The sequence below is a fragment of the Podarcis filfolensis genome, assembly GCF_964270895.1.
Source record: "Podarcis filfolensis genome assembly, chromosome: 10".
Taxonomy (NCBI): Eukaryota; Metazoa; Chordata; class Lepidosauria; order Squamata; family Lacertidae; genus Podarcis; species Podarcis filfolensis.
Genome location: NC_139612.1, coordinates 18119506 through 18145922, shown reverse-complemented (window position 1 = coordinate 18145922; position 26417 = coordinate 18119506). Strand labels below are relative to the sequence as shown.

The 26417-nt window shown below is 41.0% G+C and overlaps 1 protein-coding gene across 6 annotated transcripts in view; it reads right to left on the bottom strand.

Annotated features, from left to right (window-relative positions):
* Positions 1-375: 375 nt before the first annotated feature.
* The window catches only part of POT1 (protection of telomeres 1), a 72081-nt gene continuing 46039 nt past the window's right edge, over positions 376-26417 (bottom strand). For all 6 annotated transcript variants that reach the window (XM_083574492.1, XM_083574495.1, XM_083574494.1 and 3 more), the window contains 10 exons: positions 19512-19675; positions 17428-17504; positions 16593-16634; positions 15586-15742; positions 13291-13496; positions 10453-10588; positions 8896-8990; positions 6265-6356; positions 3749-3854; positions 376-2397 (listed from right to left, as the gene is read on the bottom strand). In XM_083574492.1, coding sequence (XP_083430618.1) covers positions 2288-2397; positions 3749-3854; positions 6265-6356; positions 8896-8990; positions 10453-10588; positions 13291-13496; positions 15586-15742; positions 16593-16634; positions 17428-17504; positions 19512-19675 — 1185 coding nt within the window. In that variant the 3' untranslated portion in view covers positions 376-2287. The remainder of the gene's footprint in view (positions 2398-3748; positions 3855-6264; positions 6357-8895; positions 8991-10452; positions 10589-13290; positions 13497-15585; positions 15743-16592; positions 16635-17427; positions 17505-19511; positions 19676-26417) is intronic.

The window sequence follows — 26417 nt, the reverse complement described above, 5'->3', positions numbered from 1 at the left end:
CCCTTGTTATTGATACATGTGTTGATAACAGCATGATTATAGTGGGTGAGCAGGGATTTGAGTGCCTATTGAAGTCTGGGCACATGGAGTGATCTGGGTTTTCACTTCCCAGTGCATGCACTCAGAGGAAAAACAGGCATTTGCAGATTGACAGTAGGATTGCTGAACAAAGTTAGTTCTCAAATAGCCCCTATCTGGCATATAAGAATATGAAATATTACTAGCCCACCCATCTACACATTTCTACATCAATAGCCTGGAGGAAAAAGAACCAACTTTCTTCCATTTACATAAACTTCCCCTTTTGGAGACCATTTTCATTTGCCAAGAGCAACTAGATTACAAATCTAAGATGAACATTAAAAAGGACATTAATTTTTTTTTAAATGAAAAGTGTTTATTAAACACGTGCATATTTACAATATTGAACATCCCGACATACCCAAATCTTATATTACACAAACATAAATCTGAAAAGGTTTAACAAAGTCAACACAAAACACACTGAATTGTATGCCAAATAATGCTTTTAAATAATCCATTTAATAAAACACAAGAGGAAATAATGTTGTAGGCACACAAAACGTTTGCAACAGAAGGTTGCTTGCCTTGACAAGCTACGGTTGCTGTACTTAAATCCACTTAAGCTATTAAGCACAAGTACAAAGGAATAAATATTTGGAAATGAGCTTTTTGGACCTGATTCCACAGACATAAATTGTGCACAATTGATTTTTACTCCACTGATTCCACTGTGCGCACAGCAGCTCTGACATACATCGGAGCTCTATGCAGAGAGGGTCTGTCCCATTTTCTTCCAACCTTCAGGAATGTTAGGTTTAGTCAGGTGCACAGATAGTCTATAATAAATAGGACAGTCTGCTTGCATGGAGTTTGGGATTGTGGCCCTTGACTAATCCGAGCATTAAATCCCATTGATTTCAATGGGATTAAAGTGCTTGCAACAGGGCTAGATTTTAAGACCCCTCCGTTGCAAGAATTAATTCCCACTGATTAATTTTTCCTATTTCTCATTGCTTTTACAGTGCTGAGTAACAGATGCCTTGAGAAATATTGCCAGTCATACATTCCCAGGCAAAGAACTAAGCTCAAAGCCCTTATATTTAGTAGATTTGCAGTTAAGTGCTTTGGGGGATCAGAAATAATGTCCATTATAGAAAAAGTCCACAAACAACTGCAAGAACCATCTATTCTTAATTATCTAAAAAATAAAAAAAATAAGCCACATGATATGCATCGAGACAATTTTACTATGAAGACTATATTAAATATTTTACATGGCTTGAAATACAGTGTTGTAGCTGCCAGCATGTAATACATTTTAATAAGATACAATTCTTGCCCGCTGGATGAAAACTTTGTGTGTTAAAGTCTTGCATGAGCATATGTATACCGGACTGCAGATAAAGAAATCTAGAGCAATTTGTTTCACTCTAAGAGCTAATTAGTACAGTGACTTACTAGCCTGAAACTCCACGGCTCTAAAACCGGTTCCCAAATCAGATTATGCAAAGGAGAAAAGAAGATCAGCTGGAGTGTGTAGCCAACACCAAATTTAGCTGCCTGGGTCACGTGCAACATGATCTGAGGGGCAAACACAATTGAAAGTGCCATCACAAACAGCACTTAGCTGGTAGGTACTTTTTGCTCATTTTGTATGTACAGAATAGTCCAGATTCAAATACTATTACTGTACTGTATGCATGCACGTGCCTGATATTCTTGATATTTTCTTATCTGTCTGAATGCGAAGGCATCGTATTATATGTTTCAACAGTGATAAGAAGCTAATAAAATCCTATCTGTATTGTGGCATAACCCAAAGCTTTTTGCACATGGACTATTGCACTGCAACAATATTTTCTAATCAAAGACAGCCTGTGCCATTTTAGAGAAGGGCCCCACACTGTGGCTTTTAGGATTGGCTCAAGAGTTTAAGGACTTTAAGGACTTTTGTTTGACTCTGAAAGTCATGCTAGACTAGAGGATAACAAACTAATAAGCTCTTATTTGAGGGGGCGGGAATTGTGAGTTATGACTCTTGTGTGTTACCTGGAGAACTGCAAAGAACTTACGTGAATTTTCCATGACAAACAACAGTATATATAAAAAAATCCATTTTAAGTTATATGTTGATTCAGAACAAAGTACTTCTTTACACATTGAATAAAAAAGCAAACACCTTACAACATCCCCTGGATCGTTTATATATTCAAATGCAATCGACAAACATTACAAACCCTTAAATATTCCAAGTAGCTGGATATCAGACATCTTCAGCAATCGTAGTGTCAAAAACCCGATAGCAAATTTGCTGCTCTCTTCCATCCGTGACATAGTAGGATTTGATAAAACAGTCCAGCCATGGCAGGTCGTCTACAATCAAAAGCAAATGACTGGTTTTAATGTGCATTTTCTGTATTCAAGAATTGTGACCAAAAAAACAAAACTTGTATAGACCTCGAAACATTAAGCATAAATCAGAATCACAGCAGTGGGACAGAAATAGTGGCACATACAATGTGGCTATAATCACAAGGGTATTCATGTAGCGCAGAAGGGAACAGCACCACGGATTGCAACCAAGACACTACAGTCCACCTTGGAAGTTGAACGGAATCCATTTCAGAAGTCCATTTGACTTCCAAAATGCTTGGAAACCAAAGTGCGGCTTCTGATTGGCTGCAGGAAGCTCCTGCAGCCAATTGGAAGCCACGTTGGACGTTCGGGTTCCAAAGAATGTTCGCAAGCTGGAACACTCACTTCCAGGTTTGCAGCATTTGGGAGCCAAAATGTTCAACTCACAAGGCGTTTGGGATCCAAGGTACGACTGTATACATATTTAAGATGCCAAAGAAAACACTTATTCTACTTCACGTGAAACAAAAACTTGGTTAGGTGAGTCACTCTGCATCGAAAAAATGTCCCTTATACATGAACCGCTGCCAAGTGAAATCAATGTTCCTGTGTTTGCTAGCATGGCAGATATTACTTTTCTCATTTCTCCTCCCCCCCAAATTCGGCATAAAATCAATAAAGTGTCATGGTTGCTGAGTCTATCAGATATTTGCACTATGTGCAGTTAAATTCCGAAGGCCAGAATGTATTTCTCAAGTTCTATTAGGGAGGAAAAAATCTCAAAACAATCCACAATATTCTCATACAATGAAACCGGGTTCAGTAATATACAGGCACAAGAAGCTAGCATTTGTCATCAACAAACACAAATAGTTTTAATTCAGAAGTATATACAGGCAGTCACATTCTCGTACAGGAAAAGGCAACTTTAAATTACTCTGGCAACCAATTGGATTAAATGTGGCTGGCAAATGTACAGAGGTCCTTAAGGCTTTATAGATAGTTTCATGAGGTTTCAGCATGTATAAGAGAACAGAAGGGCCACTGAAGTATACCATCTGTGACTTCATTTGAAGACACCTTTCAGTGCTGCTAAAGTGCTAGGTTGCTCTTTAAGGATACAGTTTAAACATACCATGCTGTACAGAATAGTTATCCTTTGTACCAAATTCTCTGTTTAGACTATTGCAGCCAATGGAGAAATGATACATCTATATCTTTAAAAAGAACAGAGCTACAAACCAGTGTAGTTTTGTGGTACAGCAGGAAAATATGTAATTTAATTCTCTTTCCTATAGAGTGTAAAAATTAAAAAGATAAACTTATGTAGATCTTAACCATGCTTCCAAATTTATGATAATTATCTTACCTAGTTTTGTGCCTGAAGGGCAAAGTTTGTTCATGATCCTTTCTATGTTCTCTTGAAAAATATTATTGATCAAGACTTCAGAAGCTGGAATTTGGAAGAAATCTTTCTGGAGAACAGGAAAAATGATGCAGATATAATTAAATTAGTCAATAGATATTTGGCAAAGAAATGAAAATTACATGTAACAAAAACATGTTTCACACTTCATGTTTTTAACACAATGCAAATAAAGAAAAACAGAAGGGAGTAGCATTGTTTATTCACATAAGCAGCCTAATATTTAAATCTGTTTTTAACGTTCTGGTATAACAAGAAGGAGCACCTTTTAAAAAACATCTTCACTTTAATCCAATTCATAAGTGAATCTAAATTCACCCTCTCAAAGGAATTCATGCCAGCCTTAGCTTTATTAAAATTCACAGCTAAAATAGAAATAATCTACCACATTTGTACAGGCTAGATCTTAATAAAACATGAATGTATGTCTCAAGTGTATGTTGAGCAATTTCTACCACCAATATGCAGTTAACTCACAGAATACGCTGTAGTCTCGTCTACTACACTATAAACCCGCGTATCAACACTTAGTTAAAAATAACAGAAATTACAGATGCCAATTAGTACTATTTGGTATGAGTAGATATAATCACATTATCTCTGTTTTATAGCTTCTATGTAATTGAAGAGTTCAGATTCTAAATATTTTCGGAAGTTAAACTGCTGTACCTTGTTGCAATGCTTCACCATATAAAGAACCGGTAAGTTAAAGAGAAATGAAAACATTTCCCCCTGTAATTTTCATGTCCATCTACAATGGTACCTCGGGTTACATACGCTTCAGGTTACACACGCTTCAGGTTACAGGCTCCGCTAACCCAGAAATAGTACCTCGGGTTAAGAACTTTGCTTCAGGATGAGAACAGAAATTGTGCGGCGGCAGCACAGTGGCAGCAGGAGGCGCCATTAGCTAAAGTGGTGCTTCAGGTTAAGAACAGTTTCAGGTTAAGAACGGACCTCTGGAACGAATTAAGTATTTAACCCGAGGTACCACTGTATATGTAATAACCTTACTTTTTCATTTTTGTTCAAGCATGTCAAGACTGACAAGTTTTTACATGCTTCCCACATTCCTCTGTGAGGGGGTTGACTGCCATTCTATCATTTTTTTATAGAAGAACATTTTTTCATCTTGTTTCTGATTTGGCTTTGCTTAAATTCTAACTAGGTAAAGGTAAAGGGACCCCTGAACATTAGGTCCAGTTGTGACCTACTCTGGGGTTGCGGCGCTCATCTCACTTTATTGGCCGAGGGAGCCGGCGTACAGCTTCTGGGTCATGTAGTCAGCATGACTAAGCCGCTTCTGGCGAACCAGAGCAGCACACGGAAACGCCGTTTACCTTCCCGCCAGAGAAGCTATTTATCTACTTGCACTTCGTGCTTTTGAACTGCTAGGTTGGCAAGAGCAGGGACCGAGCAACGGGAGCTCACCCCGTCGTGGGGATTCAAAACGCCGACCTTCTGACTGGCAAGTCCTAGGCTCTATGGTTTAACCCACAGCGCCACCCGCGTCCCTCTTAAATTCTAACTAGTGATGGGCAAACTGTCCCCAAGTAGAAAGGGGCCACAAATTATTATTCCCCCCCCCCAAGAATTTTAAATTTACACAAGAAGAGTCTGCTGGATCATGCAATAGACCTATCTAGCCCAACATCCTGTTCTCATCGTAGCCAACCAAATGCTTGTAGGTTTACTGAGTGCAAGGACACTCTCTCTTCTCCTGTGGCTTCTAGCAGCTGATATTCAGAAGGCTATACTGCCTGTGACCACGGAGGCAGAACACAGAAACCATGGCTAGTAGCCATCAATAGCCCTTTCCCACATGAATTTGTCTAATTTCTCTTTTAAAGCCATCCAAGTCTTTTAAAGGCCACCACTGTATCCCATGGCAGCTTCCCCAAGTATTTCTTTAAGGAACTCTTTCTAGCCCTTTCCTTCAACTGGAAAGGAAGGGAGGAGAGAGAAACCAAGAGAAAGAGAAAGGGGGATGAGAGAAGGATACATAAGGAATCAAGTACAGTGTGTGTCGCACTGTAGTTCCAGAATGGTGGCATGTCATAGCACCAAAGAGAGACACTGGGGGGGAATTAAAACGACAGATGCTCCAAAATGTTCCAAATCTGGGCAAAGAAAAGTTAGCGGTCATCCAGTGTGAAGAAGAACAACAGGCTCAATTGCTTGTGTCTAGCATTTAGTGTTGAGGTCAGGCCCTCTCAATGTTGGGCCTGATACGTCTGTTGCTGCTGCTGTATTTAATCTAAAAATCAAGGTTTGAAAGTGGCTATTTTCATCCAATTTCACATGAGCTTAACTAAATCATTTTTAAACTAGATCATAGTTCTTACTGCTTCTACTGCAACTCTGCCCTCTCTCCATGTCGCTTAAGAGAACAGCCATACACAAGCACACACTTATATTCAAACTGAACATTTTCAGAGTACAATGCTTTGGTCTCTTACGCAATCCATGAGATACACATTCAGGGTTCCTGTTCCATCGTCCAGCATAAACTTCATCACAAAGACATATTCAAGGGGCACAAGTCCTAAAGCTAAGCAGGAGGAAAATAAGTAGTTGTGTTTAGAGATTACTCAATATAAGCGAAGAATAAAAAGCTAAAAATATATTATCGGTGAAATACAGCCAACTTAAACACCACTGTCATGCACTGATTTATTTCTGCTGTAGAGGATTCCATGTGAATGAACGGCTCCCAACTAAACGGCTCCCTCTATTGAAGTGAATTGCGCAGTGATGTGCACACAAGCTATCTATACTGCACCTTCGTAACATAGTAACACTGCTGTGGAAGATGCTCAATAGCATTTAGATACACAATTGCATCCATTGAAAATTTTAATTTCGTGTAGGCTTTGTAAGTTATTTCCCAATAGCCAGTAGACATCTTGGCAGCGTTACTGGGGATTCATTTTGTTCTGCCCAGTTCCATTCCTAAGGAAATCTGAAAAGGGAAAGCGCTACTGATTCCTTGGTAGAAGAATGGTTCCCTGCAGAGAACTGCTCTGCTACGTATCCCATTAAAATAACCCACCAATTTATTTTGTATAGCTTAAATACAGAGTCCAATGAAGATATGAACAGCCACTGAATTAAGTTTTCTAGTTCCATGTTAGTGTTTTAACACACAATTCTGGTTTCATTTTTGTTGCTGTTGTTGCTTAGGTAGATTACAGTGGGGCGGGAGAACAGAAAGCTGCTGGTTGTGTTTCGCTATTATGTCTTCTGCTAGGACAAGATTCATACGAGTGAATATAGTGAAAGCATGGAGCAAGACTGAGCAATTGAGCTCCTCTTGCCTGCTCAAATGCAGATCTTTTGAAAGGTGACTGCTATGCAACAAAGAAACCAGCATTTGTTCTTATTTACATAAATCAGCATCAAGGTCATTTCTCGAGAACAAAAGCCACCCTAAATGGAACTTGTGATAATTTGTGAATAATTACATAAATCAACTATCAAAATCAGCTTCCCCTGCATTTATTGCTTGTGATGAAGCTAATCATGCTTTATTTTACTTCCAGAAATTTGGGAATTCACATAACACACTTCCATGGGGGCGCAGCTCTATGCACAGGGACCGCAGCACGAAATGCTGTGTTTGGAACCTAACCATTCCTGGAAGTCCTTTACAAAATAATAATAATGTTTACACACCATTGCACTCTGCTATGGGGCTAACAGAAAAGCCCTATTACTTAATTCAGATCAAATGATTCTGCAGGATCTTTTTTTGGACGTGTGCGTATAATAATAGCACTGGACTCTGTAGAACTTTAAAGCTACATATTTTATTTCCTATGCATCAGATGCCAGACTAATATGTATCAGACTGAGATTAAGCTAGGGACATTCCTGCTCTTTTCCAGGAAAGCTCCATATGCTAAACTCAAATTGCCTCTTGCAGGCATAGAATTGTAGAGTGGGAAGGGACCATGAGGATCATCTCGTCTGGTCCAACCCTCTGAAAGGCAGGAATCTCTTGCCCAATGTAGGGCTCAAACATAGGACCCTAACATCAAGAGTCTCATGCTCTACCAACTCAGCCATTTATTATGTCTCAATGATGCCCTTATTTAAACAACAAGAAGAGGCTTGTTCACAAAGAGGGGCAGGCTTTGAGCACTGCCTAATGTGCTGCTTTGAGTACCCTAAATCAATCTAATTTGAGATTAATGTCAGAAACACTTTATTCAACTTAATATAACTTTGCTCTCCTACATGAACAAGGCACAAATGATGAGAGAAGCATCTTCAATATAACAATTATTTTGGAATGAACTGCAAGTCATCCTCTTTCTCCTGGGCTCAATAACTTTTTAAATTTTCAGATTTATGCAGCTTTCTCCTTGTTGTTGTTGTTTAGTTGTTTAGTCGTGTCCGACTCTTTGTGACCCCATGGACCAGAGCACGCCAGGCACTCCTGTCTTCCACTGCCTCCCGCAGTTTGGTCAGACTCATGTTTGTAGCTTCGAAAACACTGTCCAACCATCTTGTCCTCTGTCGTCCCCTTCTCCTTGTGCCCTCCATCTTTCCCAGCATCAGGGTCTTTTCCAGGGAGTCTTCTCTTCTCATGAGGTGGCCAAAGTATTGGAGCCTCAGCTTCACGATCTGTCCTTCCAGTGAGCACTCAGGGCTGATTTCCTTAAGAATGGACAGGTTTGATCTTCTTGCAGTCCATGGGACTCTCAAGAGTCTCCTCCAGCACCATAATTCAAAAGCATCAATTCTTCGGCGATCAGCCTTCTTGATGGTCCAGCTCTCACTTCCATACATCACTACTGGGAAAACCATGGCTTTAACTATACGGACCTTTGTTGGTAAGGTGATGTCTCTGCTTTTTAAGATGCTGTCTAGGTTTGCCATCGCCTTTCTCCCAAGGAGCAGGCGTCTTTTAATTTCGTGACTGCTGTCACCATCTACAATGATCATGGAGCCCAAGAAAGTAAAATCTCTCACTGCCTCTCACGGCTTTCTCCTTACTCGGACATTACTGGGTAGTTTTATTTACACTCAGGACTTCTGAATAAAAATACTTCTGAATAAAAATATGGATAATAGCATAAACTAACCTTGTGCTATGGTAGTAGGCTCCCACAATGGATCTTTCTGTGCAGCAAGGGGACTTAAGCTTGCTATTGCCTTCGGATTTGAACAGTGTTTGCACCTAATGTTTGAAACAAAACAATAGCATTAACTGTTCTGTATATTTAGCTTTTCTCAGAATCAAACTTGTCAGAAGAACATTTTCCTGTTGTTTTATAGACAGATATTTTATATGGCCTAGAAAATCAGTAAACTTTAATGCCTTTTATAAGATACTGTCAACAAAAATAAATTCCTTGGTCAGTTGTACTGAAGAATGTCATGCAAACTGATACATTGCTAAGCATATATTTTCTAAACACTGCTCTTTGTTGTTTAATGACACAAAACTGCTTCACGCAATAGAAGTAATAAATTTGGTATGGTACAATATGCTAAAACATGACTGAATTAATAATTTAACCACGCCCTAACAAGTAAATAATTTTATTCTTTAGTACTTTGGCAATGTTAAAAAAAGAACTTAGAACATTTTTATAGCCATAAAAATCATCAACATAAAAATGATGTCTGTAGGTCTTAAAAAGAGAGCTGCAACCAAACTATTTTTCCATGTAAGAAAAGTATGCAAATGCTTATATAGCATGCTTAAAAAGACATCTTTTAACTTTTGATGACTGCGGAAAATAAACCAAGTGTTGTTAGTGTAGAGAAAGTGAATGTTATTGTCCAATATAATTGGGTCTAAGTCAAGATGAATTAAGACCGTGATTTCACTTTCATTAGTTCCACTGACTTCTCTTGTAGCAAAGAAGAATTTCTTCCCTCAAGAAATTATCTCCATTGTTACCATTTCTAATGTCTGACCAAATTCTACCCTCCTGTAACTGAAACCCATTACGCAAATCTAACCCTCTGGGGTAGCAGCAGCTAGCAAGACTTGGCGCCCTTTCCATGTATTTCAAGTATTTGGACAGTGCTATTATGTCCATCCATAGCTTTCTCTTCTGGAAATTAAATATATCCAGTATCCACAACCTTTTCCTCATAGGACTTGCTTTCCATATGGATATCACTGTCATCCTGAACTACTTCTTCAAATGGTTTTGCCCAGAGGTGGACACGGTACTACAGATGAGGCACAACTAATGCGATATTACCTTTCGTGGCTTAGAAATGCCTCCATAAAAAGGCCTTTACCATCTTTGCAGGTTTTGTTGCCACGGATTAAATCCTGCCCCAGTGATCTAGTGGCACATGGCACATCTGAGAGTATTGGTAACGCATGCACAACTCTAGAGTATGAAACAACTTCCCGATCTAATTCAAAGGAGGCAGAAGTTGTGCACTTTGCACACGTAAGATTGCTATCCTGCCCATAGCATGGGGGTAAAAATAACAGCAGCGTGGAAATTTGGACCCAGCTAGGAACTTATCATCCTGTCTTCTTCAATTTTATTATTTGCTGTAAGGACAGATAAAGTAACTAATTTTCCAAAGGTTTAACAACCGATCAAAGTTTCAGCATCAGAACTGGAGTTAAGAAGCCAGATTTAACATTGGTGTGTGTGTGTTAGATTTACCCATAGTGTGGTATATTCCCTTGCCAAAGAAATGGAGTTGAAAGATCCAGCAACACAAGATTGTCTTCCATGGCTCTTACGGGTATAATTCCTTTAAATTTTTTCGAGAGCTTCAAGATTTCCTCCAGTGTCCCTCCTATTAATAAACAGAAATAACTATATTTAGGTTACTTTAATACTCTGATAACACGTTAAATAACAGCAGTGAGCCAAGTTATCAAATTTATCCCTGACCATCCTTGTGTATATAATGTGTGTACATATATATTTGGATCCCAAGAAAGACAGACAATCATACAATTCTAGAATCGGAAGGGACCTTAAGGATCATCTAGTCCAATCTGCAGCAATGCAGGAATATGCACCGTACGGGGATTGAACCTGTAACCTTGGCTTTATCACCACCATGCTCTAACCAACTGAGCTATCCAGCCAATAAGCAGGCAGGTGGGCAAAGTCCACCTGAAAGTCTGTTCCAGCTGGACAAAGGATTCCAGGAGCCAGAAGGAGCCAGGTTAAGATGACCCCAGGACCTGCTCCAGCTGGTCTGTACCCCACTACCAGCACCAGGGCTCCTACCACCAACTACTCTGTAGAAAGGATCCTGGAAAAAAATCACAATCGTCTTCTTAAACTACAATTCTATTGCCTCAGCCCAGTATACCTGAAGGAGCGTCTCCACCCCCATCGTTCTGCCCGGACGCTGAGGTCCAGCGCCAAGGACCTTCTGGCAGTTCCCTCATTGCGAGAAGCAAAGCTACAGGGAACCTCCCACCAGATGTCAAAGAGATAAACAACTACCTGACATTCAGAAGACATCTTAAGGCAGCCCTGTTCAGGGAAGTTTTTAATGTGTGACATCTTAGTGTATTTTTTGTCTTTGAGGAAGCTGCCCAGAGTGGCTGGGGAAACCCAGCCAGATGGGCGGGGTACAAATAAAAAATTATTATTATTATTATTATTATTATTATTATTATTATTATTATTATTATTATTATTACCAGGAATCTGTTCTCACAGTGAGTGGCAAAATGCCTATGGGAAGTCTGCAAATAGGACCCGAGTGCAACAGCAGTCACCCTTCCTGTGGTTTCCAGCAACTGGTGTTCAGACAGTGGAAGTAGAACACAGTCATATTATTTATAAGCCACCTTAGGACGACTGGTATCCTGAAGGCAGTATAGAAATAACTGAAATAAATGTGCTCTACACCATGCATGGAATACAACTTAAAAATATAAAATACACAAACGTCCGATACGGTTCATTAGGATTTCATAAAGTGGCAAACACGAAGAAATGTATTTCATGGAAGATACCAGTGAGTGGTATGTTGCAAATTCAAGACTCGGCAGCCGAGGACCAATTAATTAATCCAGCTGAACCAAGGGGGACATACTGTATTTTCCCATGTATAAAACTAGGTTTTCTTCCTTAAAAATAATGTCAAAAATTAGGGAGCGTCTTATACATGGATACATCTCCCCCCCATTTTCTTAAATCTGTGTCCCCCAAAATACGGGGTGTCTTATACATGGGGGAGTCTTATAGACGGAAAAATACGGTACTTCTTCTGTCTAGCTTCCAGCATAGGTCAATTTGCTTAGTCCAGTTATGAAGCAAGCCGATAAAGAGTTGTTGATTTCACGTGTTTTGTTTTATATTGTATTTTGAATACCACCTTAGAAGGTGAAGTATGCTCTGAGAGGTGATTCATAAATCATTATACAAATTAATATCAAATCTGTTTCAATAATTGTTACTTGCATTTTTCACAAAAAAATATAGAGCTCCTGGAACAAACAACTGTTGTTTGAAAAGCTATAATAGAAACACATGGGCACAGTCCACTAGGAGGTTCTCTCGCAAAAGCCCACAAAATGAATGGCGGCTGAGTAATTCCTTTTCTTGGGGTGATGCCATTCATTTAAGAGGCTCGTGTGCCCAAAATACATGAGGTATGGCTCGTGAATAAAAACAAAACATAGCTTGCCTGCTGCTTTTGTCACAGCAGCACAGCTTTATCTCTGTGAAAACACTGACATCCAGAGGATGACTAAGTACAGTACGTTTGCAACAGGAAAGGCTTTTGGGCTTGTATATTATCCAGCTACTAGAAGTCGTAAAATACTTTCTTAGAGGGCAGAATATGAATTCCAACTAAAATGGAACCAAAGGTAAATTGTACAAAGACATTTGTAAAAAAAAGAAATAAAGCTTTGGATTTATTATTCAGTGTCTCATTCACAATTCACTATATAGCAACTCTCTCTTAAGATTCTTCTTGTCCTCCCCATTTCTCTTCTCATGCTTAAATGTATCTCACAGATTCAAATCAAGGAGTGCTACCTAAATTTCCTGCTTAGTTTTCCCTTTTCTATTTTCCCCCTATATACAAACACCATTAAGTATTTTGCAGAACTATGAGAAAGAAAGCGGATTTACTTGGGGGCAAAATTCAAGGTAAGATTTTGAAGAGGCAGGAGACTTCATGGGAATGATTTGTGCAATGTGTTTTATGCACAAGTCCATTATTTATACGGGGCTTGCCAATTAACAACTATTCCATAGTGCATGAAGTTTGCTCACAAATTGATTTTTTTTAAGTGCACAAATCAATTTGAAAAGAAAACTTGTACATATATGCTGCAAACATTTTCTCTTGTGAAGTTTTTCTGGTTTAGTGGAATCACACGAGGGTAACAGCAAGAGACAGATACTTTTTATCAGGATCAAAACTTTTAAAAATAGTTAAGTATTTCTTAAACTTTATTTAAAAAGACGAAGATATTGTGTAGCATACCATCTGATCTCTTACATACAGCTGTATTAACTAACCTTCTATCATAATCAAACTGTCTTCTGGGTCTTGTAGTAGTTCATCATGCTTTACAAAATGAATAACCACACGTCGCTGTCCCTGGTTTTCAGTATCCCAAACAACAGATTCGCAGAAGGATGTATTTTGTAAATCGGGCATTGGACATGTAGCTGAAGCTTCCTGTATAATTAGATCAAGCCCACTCCCATCCGGAACCTCTTGCCTGGGGAAAAAAAAAAAAACAGTCTGAAGCAATCTACGAAAGCCTGCTCAAAATGATGTTGTGGAATATATTAGATGTATAGTTAAAGCTATGGTTTTCCCAGTAGTGATGTATGGAAGTGAGAGCTGGACCATAAAGAAGGCTGATCGCCGAAGAATTGATGCTTTTGAATTGTGGTGCTGGAGGAGACTCTTGAGAGTCCCATGGACTGCAAGAAGATCAAACCGATCCATTCTTAGGGAGATCAGCCCTGAGTGCTCACTGGAAGGACAGATCCTGAAGCTGAGGCTCCAATACTTTGGTCACCTCATGAGAAGGTTAGACTCCCTGGAAAAGACCCTGATGTTGGGAAAGATTGAGGGCACAAGGAGAAGTGGACGACAGAGGACGAGATCGTTAGACAGTGTTCTCGAAGCTACCAGCATGAGTTTGACCAAACTGCGGGAGGCAGTGGAAAAACAGGAGTGCCTGGCGTTCTCTGGTCCATGGGGTCACAAAGAGTCGGACACGACTGAACAACAACATATTAGATATTTTAAAGGAACGTGCAATTCAGGAGTAGCTTGCCCCAGGGGACTCACTGCCTGTTACTGGAAGGGGTTCAGTGGCAATGAAGTGAGGGCTTTGTGGGCACACTGGCTGAAGAGCTGAGTTGGCTCTGCTGGCACATCAACACAGCCCTGACCTTGCCAAGTTGCCCCTCCTGGTAAGTGGCACCGACTCTGCTGCTGGGAGAATCTTGCTGCGGCTCTGTCAGCCCCGACAGAAATCCTACAATAGCTAGACTCACTGACGGAGGAAGAGGAGAGCGGGGGGAGCATAAAGCTCTGCCACTGGCTAGAATTTTCCACGTGCATGTTTAGACACAAGGTAATTGGCGAAAGGAGGCTGCGGTCCATTAAGAAAGCGGAGAAAAGGCTCAGAAACGCCTTGTTCTGAAAATCTGAGCTTAAGAACTATCTTTTAAACAAGCTTTAAGACTCCATTTTATTTTCTCCACATCTCCGCAGTGAATAGTGGTACTGAGAGTGGGTAAAGGAATAGCTCAGATTTTCATTAAAAGGTGTTTCTAAATTTAAAGAACTTGTAAGCATTTCATGTTCCTGAAGGAGTATTGAAGTCCAAAATATGTGGAGGTAAATTAAAAGCCTTGTACCACTAAGAGCTGGAACCTGATCTCTTCTTTGTTTTGATGCTTTGTGGTGCTTTTCAACCCTCTTTCTGCACGCTGCAGGAATTTTAAGGGCCTTATATTACTCAGTACTGGAGCATCCCACATTAAAAAGGAAGTTAGGACTAAACATGAATCAAAGTGATCACCCCAGCTTCTTTTGCTTTTGCTTATAAAAGTGAGAGCAAAGACTGCTACTTAATAAGGTAGAGTAATTAAGAAGCCAAGCTGATATTAGGGATGGAGGAATCATTCTCTGCCTTCTATACGGAAGTCTCTCAATAAAAAAATGTGGGAAGGGAACATCCTGAAATACTTGCAAGCTTCTCCTGTCTGTCAGTCAATTTGCCTGATACCATAAATGTCACCCACCACACAATGAAGCAAAAACACCTTACCCAGTAAAAAAAAAAGTGATACAGTGGACCCTCCAGATACGAACTTAATTCATTCCGGGGGTCCGTTCACACTCCAAAAATAACGTAAATGGAAGCGCGCTTCTGCACACGGCGTGACTGAGCACTTCTGCGCATGCGGCGAAACCTGGAAGTTATACACTTCCGGGTTTGCCGTGGCCGTAACCCAAAGATTCTGTATCCAGAGGGATACATAAGTAGAGGTACGACTGTACTTGCTATTTGTGCAAGGGCAAATTAAACATTTGTTAATAATAAACAAATCTCTACTGTGCCCGTTATATTTTAACAACAGCGAATTTTTAAAGTGCTAATATCATGTTCCTTTATCTAGACAGGCATTTTAGCACATTTTTAGGGTGGAATATATAATGACAAAAGGATATGATAACCAACCCTTGATATTGCTGTACATCCAAGTTCCACTGATCCAAAAATCTAGGAAACTATGTAAACAACATCTCCAAAGCAGCATGAGAGAAAAATGTATCATGGCACTTACAACAAATTGCACTGGGGACAATGAAGTTTAACAGACTGATGAAGCTTTTCAGGTTCAAATTGTCTCAGCTTAGCTCTGATGCGATACGGCTGAGGACTCCTGCTGTTCAAAATAGTACTCAGTGCAGTCACTTCAAAATGCTGGTGATCTCTCAGCACTGTAAAACACAAAGATATCAAGGCTTGTATTGATGTGAACAAACATAAAATGAGAGGAAAGCAGCTCGGAAGTAAATTTAAACAAAGCTTTATTAAATTGCTGGAAGTTCTGGATTCATTCCGTGGTCTAGATGTGACAATTCTGAATACGCACTTATGTGAATAGACACTTCATGTTTTGAAATTAAAAATACACACATCTGTTGTGTCCAGCTCTTTACCAAAATAGGACTGGGCACACCCTTGATCTGCACAACTGATGGCCTAACAGGCAGAAATATGAAGTGTTTCAAAGGGTAAAACCAATTTATTTCTGATCCATGTCAGTTGTGCATGTGTTCATTCATAAGACTGTATATGCAATCTCATCTGCTACTTTTTTAATCCACCCTAAATAAGGGTTTAAAACTTTTTCCATCTCAAAATGTGGATTTCAAAACATATTTTCATGTGCGTTTTGAAAACGTATTGTGATACGTTTTGAGCAGAGGACAGTGCTGGGATATTTGGAAAGCGTAAATCTGATGGATATTACATTTCGATAAGCATGTTAGTCAGGGAGATGTGGATCAGGTCAGTACCTATCAAAATTTGCAAAGTTCAAATATCTCAGGCCTCCCTACTATCAATACAAAAGATGCCTTAGCTGAGCAGAATGTTAGTTCTACTGATTTTCTATTCTGCTGCAGTTTCCCATGCCACACACTGAGCCATTCTAGAGGGGCTACAACCTGGAAAAGTGGGCTTGGTGAAGCACAGAGTGCTTCAGGGGAGAACACTTTGCAAGAAACAACACTGTGCACGAAGAACTTCTTTGGATCAAAGGTATACTGCATCTGTGAGTCCTACCTGTAACGGATAACTGCTGGCATGCTTCTGAACAAGATCCTACTTTTAAAAAGAAAAGAAAGGGGGATTTAATTTTGTCCCACTTACATTTCCCTGTAAACTGCAAGAGACATCAATATGCCACAACGAATTTCAACACTGACTGAAATGTCTTGTTTTAAGATGACAAGCTGTATGTTTGAGCAACAGCATCCATAAGCTTTGACTACTTACAGTGTTATCACTTAATTTTTATTTATAAGAGTATTTCTAAAATTCCAACTCATTAAATAATTCCTGCATTGCAGGGGGTTGGACTAGATGATCCTTGGAGTTCCTTGCAATGGTACAATTCTATTGTTCTTAAAAAGTATGATAGCGTACAATGAAATCATTAACATAATAACATTATAAAATATTTAAAAAACGGAAAAAATAGATCTTTTTAGATATGATCAATCATGCTTCACACGTAGATTACATATTCCATTTGGTACAAAATGTAATGCGGTCCCAAATATCCTGATATGAGGTGCAAAATGTTGCCACCTGCTTGTCACTTAAACTTTCTATAATCTTAGGATATATTTTCTTACCCGAGATGACAGAGAAAACAATTTTGCACATAAACAAAGAAAGCAAAACTATCTTGCGTAATTCAGCCATTTTTTATCAGCTGTTGAGATCAAAGAAGTCAGTGATGGACCAAAGCGCACATCTGCACATTTTTGGGATTTTCTGAATATTTTCATCTGGCGTTAAAAGAAACGGTAGACAACTCCATAAAAAGAACATGGAAGTACTATACTATAAAGCGAGGAAGACAGAGCTGAGTATTGTTTTCAAGTTTATTTACATGTAAAGTAAGCATTCTCGGGTTCTGAAGGACTTTCTGAAGACTCATCTTCCATCAAGTCTACAGAGTTCAGGAATCTGAAAATGAAAAAGGTTTTGAAGAAAATAATCAAAACACAGAAGTAAACAAATAAATGGCCTTGCAGATGGAATTTTGTTTAACTCAGATGAAATCTACTTTGTGCTTCTCATTCCATTGCGATGGGACCATGTTCAATAACAGAATTAGAACATGCTGCAATGACTCCCTGAATTCACATGCGAATACAGCCAGATTGTTAGCACTGCTGGACTTGAGTTTTATAAATACAAAGTAGTACTGGCGTGACTGATAAAATGATAGCATCCCCCTAAAAGACAGGGCCTTGAAACACAGCTACTTTTCTGTGGTTCCCTAATGTTGCTTGATTTTTATTCTATGCCTGATCATACCACAACAATGACTCTTATGCATATTGATTCATTTGAATAACATGCGTATAGAGTTTAGAACTAACCATAACTCGGAATACTGGGAAACAAAGGCTGACCATTAGTAAAATGAAGGGCTTCTCTCATTCCCTACTCTTCTTCCAAATGACAGCTGTCTTGAATTAGGGTTGCCAAAGTTGTTGAGCAATTTAGGAAAATCATCAAAAGCAACATGGTTTGCCATACGTCCAGATTTCCTGGGACCTTTTTGCGATTTCTGCCTGGACACTGCCTGGTCGATCACGAACTTCTAGACCACCGCCTTGCCGACGTGGGGATCCAGGGCACAGTCCTCCAATGGCTGCGCTCGTTTCTCTCTGGTCGGGGACAGAGGGTGGCGCTTGGGGGGGAATTGTCATCGCGCCACTCCTTGGTGTGTGGAGTGCCTCAGGGTGCGATTCTCTCCCCGATGCTTTTTAACATCTTTATGCGCCCCCTCGCCCAGCTTGTCCGGAGTTTTGGGCTGGGTTGCCATCAGTATGCAGATGACACCCAACTCTATCTGTTGATGGATGGCCATCCTGACTCGGCCCCAGACACACTGACCAGATGTCTGGAAGCTGTGGCTGGATGGTTACATGGGAGCCAGTTGAAGTTAAATCCTTCGAAGACAGAGGTCCTCTGGCTGGGACGGGACGATATGGGATTGAGGGGGCAACTCCCATCTCTTGCGGGGGTGCAATTAGTGCCAGCACCGTCCGTTAAGAGTTTGGGTGTAATCTTTGATACCTCCCTCTCTATGGAGGTGCAGATTACAGCTATAACAAAGGCGGCATTTTTTCATCTCCGCCAAGCTAAGCAGTTGGCCCCTTATCTCTCTCGCCCTGACCTAGCCACTGTGATCCATGCGACGGTCACCTCCAGACTGGATTATTGTAACTCGCTCTACGTGGGGCTGCCCTTGAGACTGACCCAGAAACTCCAGCGGGTGCAGAATGCCGCGGCGAGACTCCTTATGGGGTCTTCGCTGCGAGACCACATTCATCCGGTACTATACCAGCTGCACTGGCTCCCGGAGGAGTACAGGATCAGGTTTAAGGTGCTGGTTTTAACCTTTAAAGCCCTATACGGCCTAGGACCCTCGTACCTACGGGACCGCCTCTCCTGGTATGCCCCACAGAGAAACCTACGGTCTGCAAATAAAAACATCCTGAAGGTCCCAGGCCTCAGAGAGGTTAGGCTGGCCTCAACTAGAGCCAGGGCCTTCTCGGCTGCGGCTCCAATCTGGTGGAACGCTCTGTCACAAGAGACTAGGGCCCTGCGGGACCTGACATCTTTCCGCAGGGCCTGCAAGACAGAGTTGTTCCACCAGGCCTTTGGTCAGGGCGCAGCCTGACTCCCTCCTCTGGCAACCTGCACAGAATTTTGCTTAATGGTTGCCATCAACTTGATTTTAATTAATTTTTATAATGAAATATTTTTAGAATGTTGGATTATTTGATTGTTTGGTTATTTGTGAATTGGCCATATTTCTACTGTTATTTGTAGCACAATACTACTTTTAATGTCATATTTTTATAAATTACTTCCTGGTCACTGACCGTATTAAAGATATTTGATTTGATTTGATTTTGGGCATATGGCACAACTCTATCTTGAATTCTATTTACTTACTTCTTTAGATCCTCAACATCGGCGTGGCCTTCCGGCAGGCTTGTAATCCCACGGCCGTACGTGGTACCACCATGAAGATGAAATTGTAGATATGAAACATTAGGCTCATCTTCCGGACTTTGGAATTTTGCATGCAAACTGTACAATCTAATAAAGCTTCCAACCTTGAAATATATAAAACAGTTATTTCAGAAGGTAAAATAAGACTCGTTTTCATCTATAAAAGAGAGTTAAGGAAGCTGATGCCGTGCAACTAGACCACACTGTGCCAGAGACAACTTTTCTGAACATGTTGTCTCCTTTTTAGCATACAAATTGCTTTCAGAACTTTTTGTTCAAAACCAGCACGTCAATAAAATAAAATACCACATGAGTTTATATCGCACCACCCTTTACAAAATAAACTCAGAATAGCTTACAAAAAAGAAACGTAAAATACATTAGCACACCATAAAACAGTTCAAATTACTAAAATTGATTTTGCATGTTAAAACCAGGAGCGGGATAAAACAACTCAGTATAAAAACAGGGGTGCAGAATTTTCACCCCACAGTAGACGGTCAGTTAAACAAAAGAAAAGCTCACCTAAAACTTAAAGAAGAAAGGACCAACCAAATCTCTATGGTTGTGGATAAGATTCACAGCCAGGGTAAAACAATAGAAAGGGCCCTGTCTTTTATGTATCAAGCAGCAGTCTACTAATTTTTCATTCAGTTTTCATTCAACTTCCTTCTCTCAAGTCAGCTTCCAACAGTTCCTATAGGAACCCATGGTCCTCTAGTTGTTGATGGATAAGCAAGGCCAAAGGTCAGGGATGGTGTCTAGTAAACATTTATTTACTTGGAATTGCATTAATTAACTGGATATGTTTATTTATTGTTGTGGTGGATTCTTAGTCACCTAAATAAAGGTGAATATCCCCCTTTTTCTTTTAGCACCATGCCAAGGGATCTCTCTCAAAGCTATTGCTGCTTCCTTTAACATCCATTAGATGGTGTTAATGTATCACAGACACTTCCTGCATTTCAGTGAGATCAGAATGCCCTGCCTCGCAGAGATAAAACCACATAAAAATTAGGACGCTTGGATTTTGAGCAACTGGCTTTTTTTACTCCAAAATCCTACTTTATGGACAATTCCTGCGGTAGAACAAAATAAATATCCTTAAAGGGTGATCTTTATAGCTACCGGGCAGGCCTTGAAAATGGAAGTTTGCGGCAATGTTATTAAAGCACATCTTATGGCAGCATAACTCAAAGAGAGAGGGTTGTCTCTATCAAAATCTATGACTCTGAGGCAAAGAACCATGCAATTAGTTCCATGTGTATAAGGGGATGCAAACTAAATGTAGCATTTTCCCCATGTGGCATGCAAACATCTCTAAAAGCCAAGGGGGATTTCATAAGCAGTTTGGCATAGGTTTCTTTCACTCAATAGGGCGAGGGAAGTCGAAGTCCTACTGGTGCATGGAAAGTGGAGATAATCTCCCTGAAACTTTTGGGCAGGTATAGGCAAACTCCGGCCCTCCAGATGTTTGGGAGTTTGCCTATGCCTGCTTTTGGGCTTTGCAGGATAAGCTGCTGGAGCTGGAGCTCAGCAACATCTGATCATCCTCAGACAACAGGTCCAACGGTCAGGATGGGCACTGTAATTCAACAAAACCGGTGGTGGTAGGGGGCACTATGTTTGCTACCCTGGCAAGGTAATCCTCTGGACCCTAGCCTATAAAACTTCATTCATTCAAAGCATTTATATCGACTCTTCAGCCAGAAAGGCTCCCCAAACAGCTTACACATCAATTTAACTGGTAAGCACCAACTAGTGCAATCTTTAAAAAAGGGGAGAGAAGGGAAGATTAAATCAAGCAAACTTATGTTACCAGGTTCTCATATTAATCAACCGAGGTGGAAGCAGACTGCTCACAGTTCTAAAAACAGGCCTGGTTGGGCCCTTGAGAAAAGGCTTGGTTGCTCTGCCCTCCTTTAGGGGTCTGCAGCAGAAGGTTGTTGCTCTTACAGGGTGGGGACTTGGCCTTCTGGAGCCTAACTGGAATCTGCTGGCCTGGCTGCTCTTTACTTTTTTCCAGGAGATGGATAAGTAATTGAAGAGCTTCTTTAATCACATCCAGCACTCCATTTTAATGCCTCCCCATTTTTAAATAGTAGAAGCCCCACAACATGAACTGCTTTTGAAGCTCCACTAAGTTTCGGAAGATACTTGCTGTGCAACATTGAGAATTCACAATTATTAAAGAATAATCGTTCAAACTATAAAATAATAAAATTATATTTTATTTCTAATAGAAATAAATGTTTTGTATGTATCTTTTTTCCTATGTCTTGTTTACATCTAATTAAGCAAAGCTGATGCAATCAGAGTTTTAAAAAAATATGTTCACACAGCCGAGCAAATCAGCAGAGGCTGTAGTAATGTAACAGTATGTGCAATATAAGTATTTTCCGTTGGAGGGCAGCATTGCATACTTCTGGTTTGTAAAGAGCAAATTCTAATCATGAGTCTACATACACCCACCCACACAAAAGCAAGCTAGTTTTATGTTTAAACATCCATATAAAAATTGGGTTGGATGCAAAGACAATAACCACCAGTGCTATTCCGCAAATGCTTGTACAAATGCCAGGCAGAAGAGTTAGCTCAGGTTGTTACTACAGTTACATTAAATGGGATGTCAAACAAAATCTGGCAATGTGGCGTATGCTTGGCAGGATCGCTGCTCCAGCCAGCCAGCCATGTTCTCTTTGACAGAAGCCAAAAAGGGGGAACCCATGCAAGCAAAACAGTTGAAGGACTGAGCACACTCAGTGGGCATGGAATGGCCACAGACCGTTGCAGGGTGGGTGAGGAATGAATGCTTTAGTTGAGATTCCTGCCTTTCAGGAAGTTGGCCCAGATGACCGTTCCAACTCTACAATTCTATGAGAATATTGGGCGAGCTCCACATTTAGAACCAGCAGGACACAGCCGAATTCCCATGGAGGTTGTCTGGTGCCTTCTCTCTCATTTTGTACTATGCCATGCCCCATGTTGCATTAGGGCCACATCCCCACTGCAGCTATTTTGTGAGTGGAGCCCACAACATTTTCTGAAAATTCAAAATGGGCCTGCTGGTCCAAAAAGACTGGAGAGGTCTTCCAGATGTAATGGACCACAAATCTAATCACCCTTGACTACTGGCCTTGCTGTTTGGGATGGGACTGGGAAGGTGTTGGCTACAAGCGGCCTTTGCCAATGATACATAAATACTAACATCTGTATACAGCATGAGCATATGCTGAAGCATGCTCTACAAATACTAAAACAAATAAGTATTATTCTGGTGTACAGCGTATCCAGGTGCCATGCAACACGAGGCTGGAAAACATACAAAGCCTGAAATGTAAATATAGTCATCAATACCACTAACCTATTTTCATCAGTAGCAAATAACAAGCAGCAACATAATTTACCATTCAAGTAGCATGCAATTTAGTGAAATTAAAGTTTTGTATTGCATTCAAGGGAAAAAATATGCAGTGTTTTAAGACAAACTGCTGTTGGCAGGAACACAGAGATATAAATTTCACACTGTGCTGTTATTAAGTGAAACATAATGTACTTCCACTACCAAGTTTTCCAATGTTTTCTGCTACTTATGTGCCTTCACACTGAGCACCAAGTTTTCAAATATGTATAATTTAAAAATAAAATTAAACATGTCATATTCATACAGACGTCGCTATTGTCTTTGTGGCAGCAAGAAAGCACAAAGCAGATTTATACGTTAAACCACCACTTCCAAACTCCAGCTGTTACTGCAAAAATGAACATGATGCTATTGAATAGAGTCACCTGCCATTTGACCAACAATTTACACAGCAACTCAATCCTGAAAAATTTCAAATGCAGAAAAGAGGTTAAAAACCACCCCTATGGCTGTGGCCTTTGTTCAGGAAAACAGTTTAACATGTACCGTATTTTTTGCCCTAGGCGAAAGGACGCACCTAGATTTGGGGGGGGGGGAAGAAAGGGGAAAAAAATTATTCCCCCCCCAGGCGCGGGGGAAGCCCGAGATTCCCCCGACTGCAGCCCCCAGAACGGGACCCAGAGCGATGCCGAAGCTGCGTGCAGCTTTGGCATCGCTCTGGGAGCTTGCGGGGCTGGAGGAGGGGGAAGCCCTCCGCCAGCCTTCTAACCAAGTCGGGGGGCAGCGGGAAAGGCGCGCTGCGCCTCCCGCTGTCCCCCGAGTTAGCGGAGCTGGCAACAGGGAGGAGCAGGCTTCTCCCCCCCCCGCCAGCCTTCTAACCAAGTCGGGGGACAGTGGGAAAGGCATGCTGCGCCTCCCGCTGTCCCCCAAGTTTGCGGGGCTGGCAACGGGGAGGAGCAGGCTTCTCCTCCCCGCCAGCCTTCTAACCAAGTCGGGGGACAGCGGGAAAGGCGCGCTGCGCCTCCCCGCTGTCCCCCGAGCTTGTGGGGCTGGCGGTGGGGCTCTCCTGAAGCCTGGAGAGCGAGAGGGGTCGGTGCACACTGACCCCTCTCGCTCTCCAGGCTTCAGCGAAAGCCTGCATTCGCCCCATAGGACGTACACACATTTCCCCTTCATTTTTGGAGGGGGAAAAGTGCGTCCTATAGGGCGAAAAATACGGTATATTCCAGTTTGGAAAAACAACACAAAAGTATGACGGAGGCTTGCTACCATGCAAGAACCATGTCCCATTCCCAGAAGAAGCAGAAAAGGCTGGAGGGAGCAGAAACACTGCCTCCTGCTAAATGAAGCAATAAGTAGAGCAAGACATCTAGCATAAGCAAGTGGCATAGCTCACTAGTGCTGATGCACACATCCTGTACTGAACATTAGATTCTGGCACTGGAAAGGGAAGTAAAGTAAGACCTTGGTTCTTGAACGTAATCTGTTCCGGACATCCATTCGACTCCCGAAACCGTTCAAAAATGAAGGTGCGGCTTCCGATTGGCTGCAGGAACTTCCTGCACTCAAGTGGAAGCTGCGTCGGATGTTCGGCTTCTGAAAAACGTTTGCAAACCAGAACACTTACTTCCGGGTTTGAGGCATTCGGCAACTAAGCCGTTCAAGAACCAAGGTATTACTGTACTGAGCTTGGCAGCTGCAAATGTTTGCTATCTTTATGCCTGCCTGCCCCACTATGAAAATTCTAGTGCTGCTTTTACAAAAAGGTTTAAAAACCTAAATGGCACAAATTTAAAGAAAGAAATACAAGATAAAGCTGTTTTAGATTTTAAACAAACTCAAGAACAGGGCTGAAACGCTGCAGTAACATCTAGGCCATGTTTGAATTTTGGTCATTTAAAGTTTATGATTTTTCTATTTCCTTCTGAGGAAACTAAATAGTTCAGTGAAACAAGATTTGTAGCCAGCATCCCGTTAAGGTTTTGTTCTATTTTAGGTTTTTCTAATTTTTTTCCTTAAGCTTTTTGATTTTTATTACTTAGTTGATTTCCACAAGATAATATTTCTAGTTGATTACTTCTCGTTTCAGGGATTTTCACGGTATTTCATTTGTTTTGTGCAATTTCCCAGTTCCGTGACTGTCTTTTTTCTATTGATTATTATTTGCCTGCCCCACTATGGCTTGAGCCCTGTTCCCTAACAGTGACATTGTGTCAGGGCCCTGAGGAGTTGCAGACAAATGAAAAAGGCAGCGATGCAGCCCTCTGGCTCTTTTCAGTAACGGGCTCTAAAGTTCTTGCTTGCTCCTGCCCAGTAACCCTAATGGGGGTGATGCAGTTGCCAAGATGATGCCAGGGGTTTTTTTTGGCAAGGTGGCACTGCCAGAGCCTACTGGGGCAGCTCGCCTAAGGCCCTGGGAGAAGAGAGGACAGAGAAAGGAAGCAAATGGCTTTTCTTTGGGCTGTATAATTTCTATCCCTTCCAGCATTCTCTGTCCATGTTTGGAATTATTACTGTTGTTGTTGTTGTTATAGTAGTAGTAGTAATAATAATAATAATAATAATAATAATAATAATAATAATACGGGACCGCCTCTCCTGGTATGTCCCACAGAGAAATTTACGGTCTGCAAATAAAAACATCCTGAAGATCCCAGGCCACAGAGAGGTTAGGCTGGCCTCAACTAGAGCCAGGGCTTTCTCGGCCGCGGCTCCAATCTGGTGGAACGCTCTGTCACAAGAGACTAGGGCCCTGCGGGACCTGACATCTTTCCGCAGGGCCTGCAAGACAGAGCTGTTCCACCAGGCCTTTGGTCAGGGCGCAGCCTGACCCCCTCCTCTGGCAATCTGCACATAATTTTGCTTAATGGTTGCCATCAATTTGATTTTAATTTGATTCTAATTAATTTTATAATGAATGTTTTTAGAATGTTGGATTATTTTGATTGTTGTTAGCCGCCCTGAGCCCAGCTTCGGTTGGGGAGGGCAGGATATAAATAAAATTTATTTTTATTATTATTATTATTATTATTATTATTATTATTATTATTAATAGAATTTATATACCGCCCTATACCTGGAGGTCTCGGGGAATTCTTAATACAGAGCTCTGACATGTATAATGAGAAGCATCTTACCATTAAGTTGCAAGGAAAGTCTGTACATAGGAAGTATTTATATGGAATAACCATATGGGGTGGGGCATTCAAATACTGATAAAGACTTCTCTGACTCATCCAACAACTGCATTGAGGGGACCTCATGCAAGTGAGACTGGGCCTCCAAGGCGCCGTCTCACAGGCAATTCCAACTAACAGAGGTGTCAAACAAGGATGTATACTGGCACCCTTCCAATTTAATTACTATATAAATAATCCTTGATATGGCATCCCCTCCTTTTTTGCCCCCACCCTTGGGAATCGTAAAGTGCCAAATCTGCTCTAGGCCGACGACTTAAGTTTTGTTATCTCAGAACAAAATCA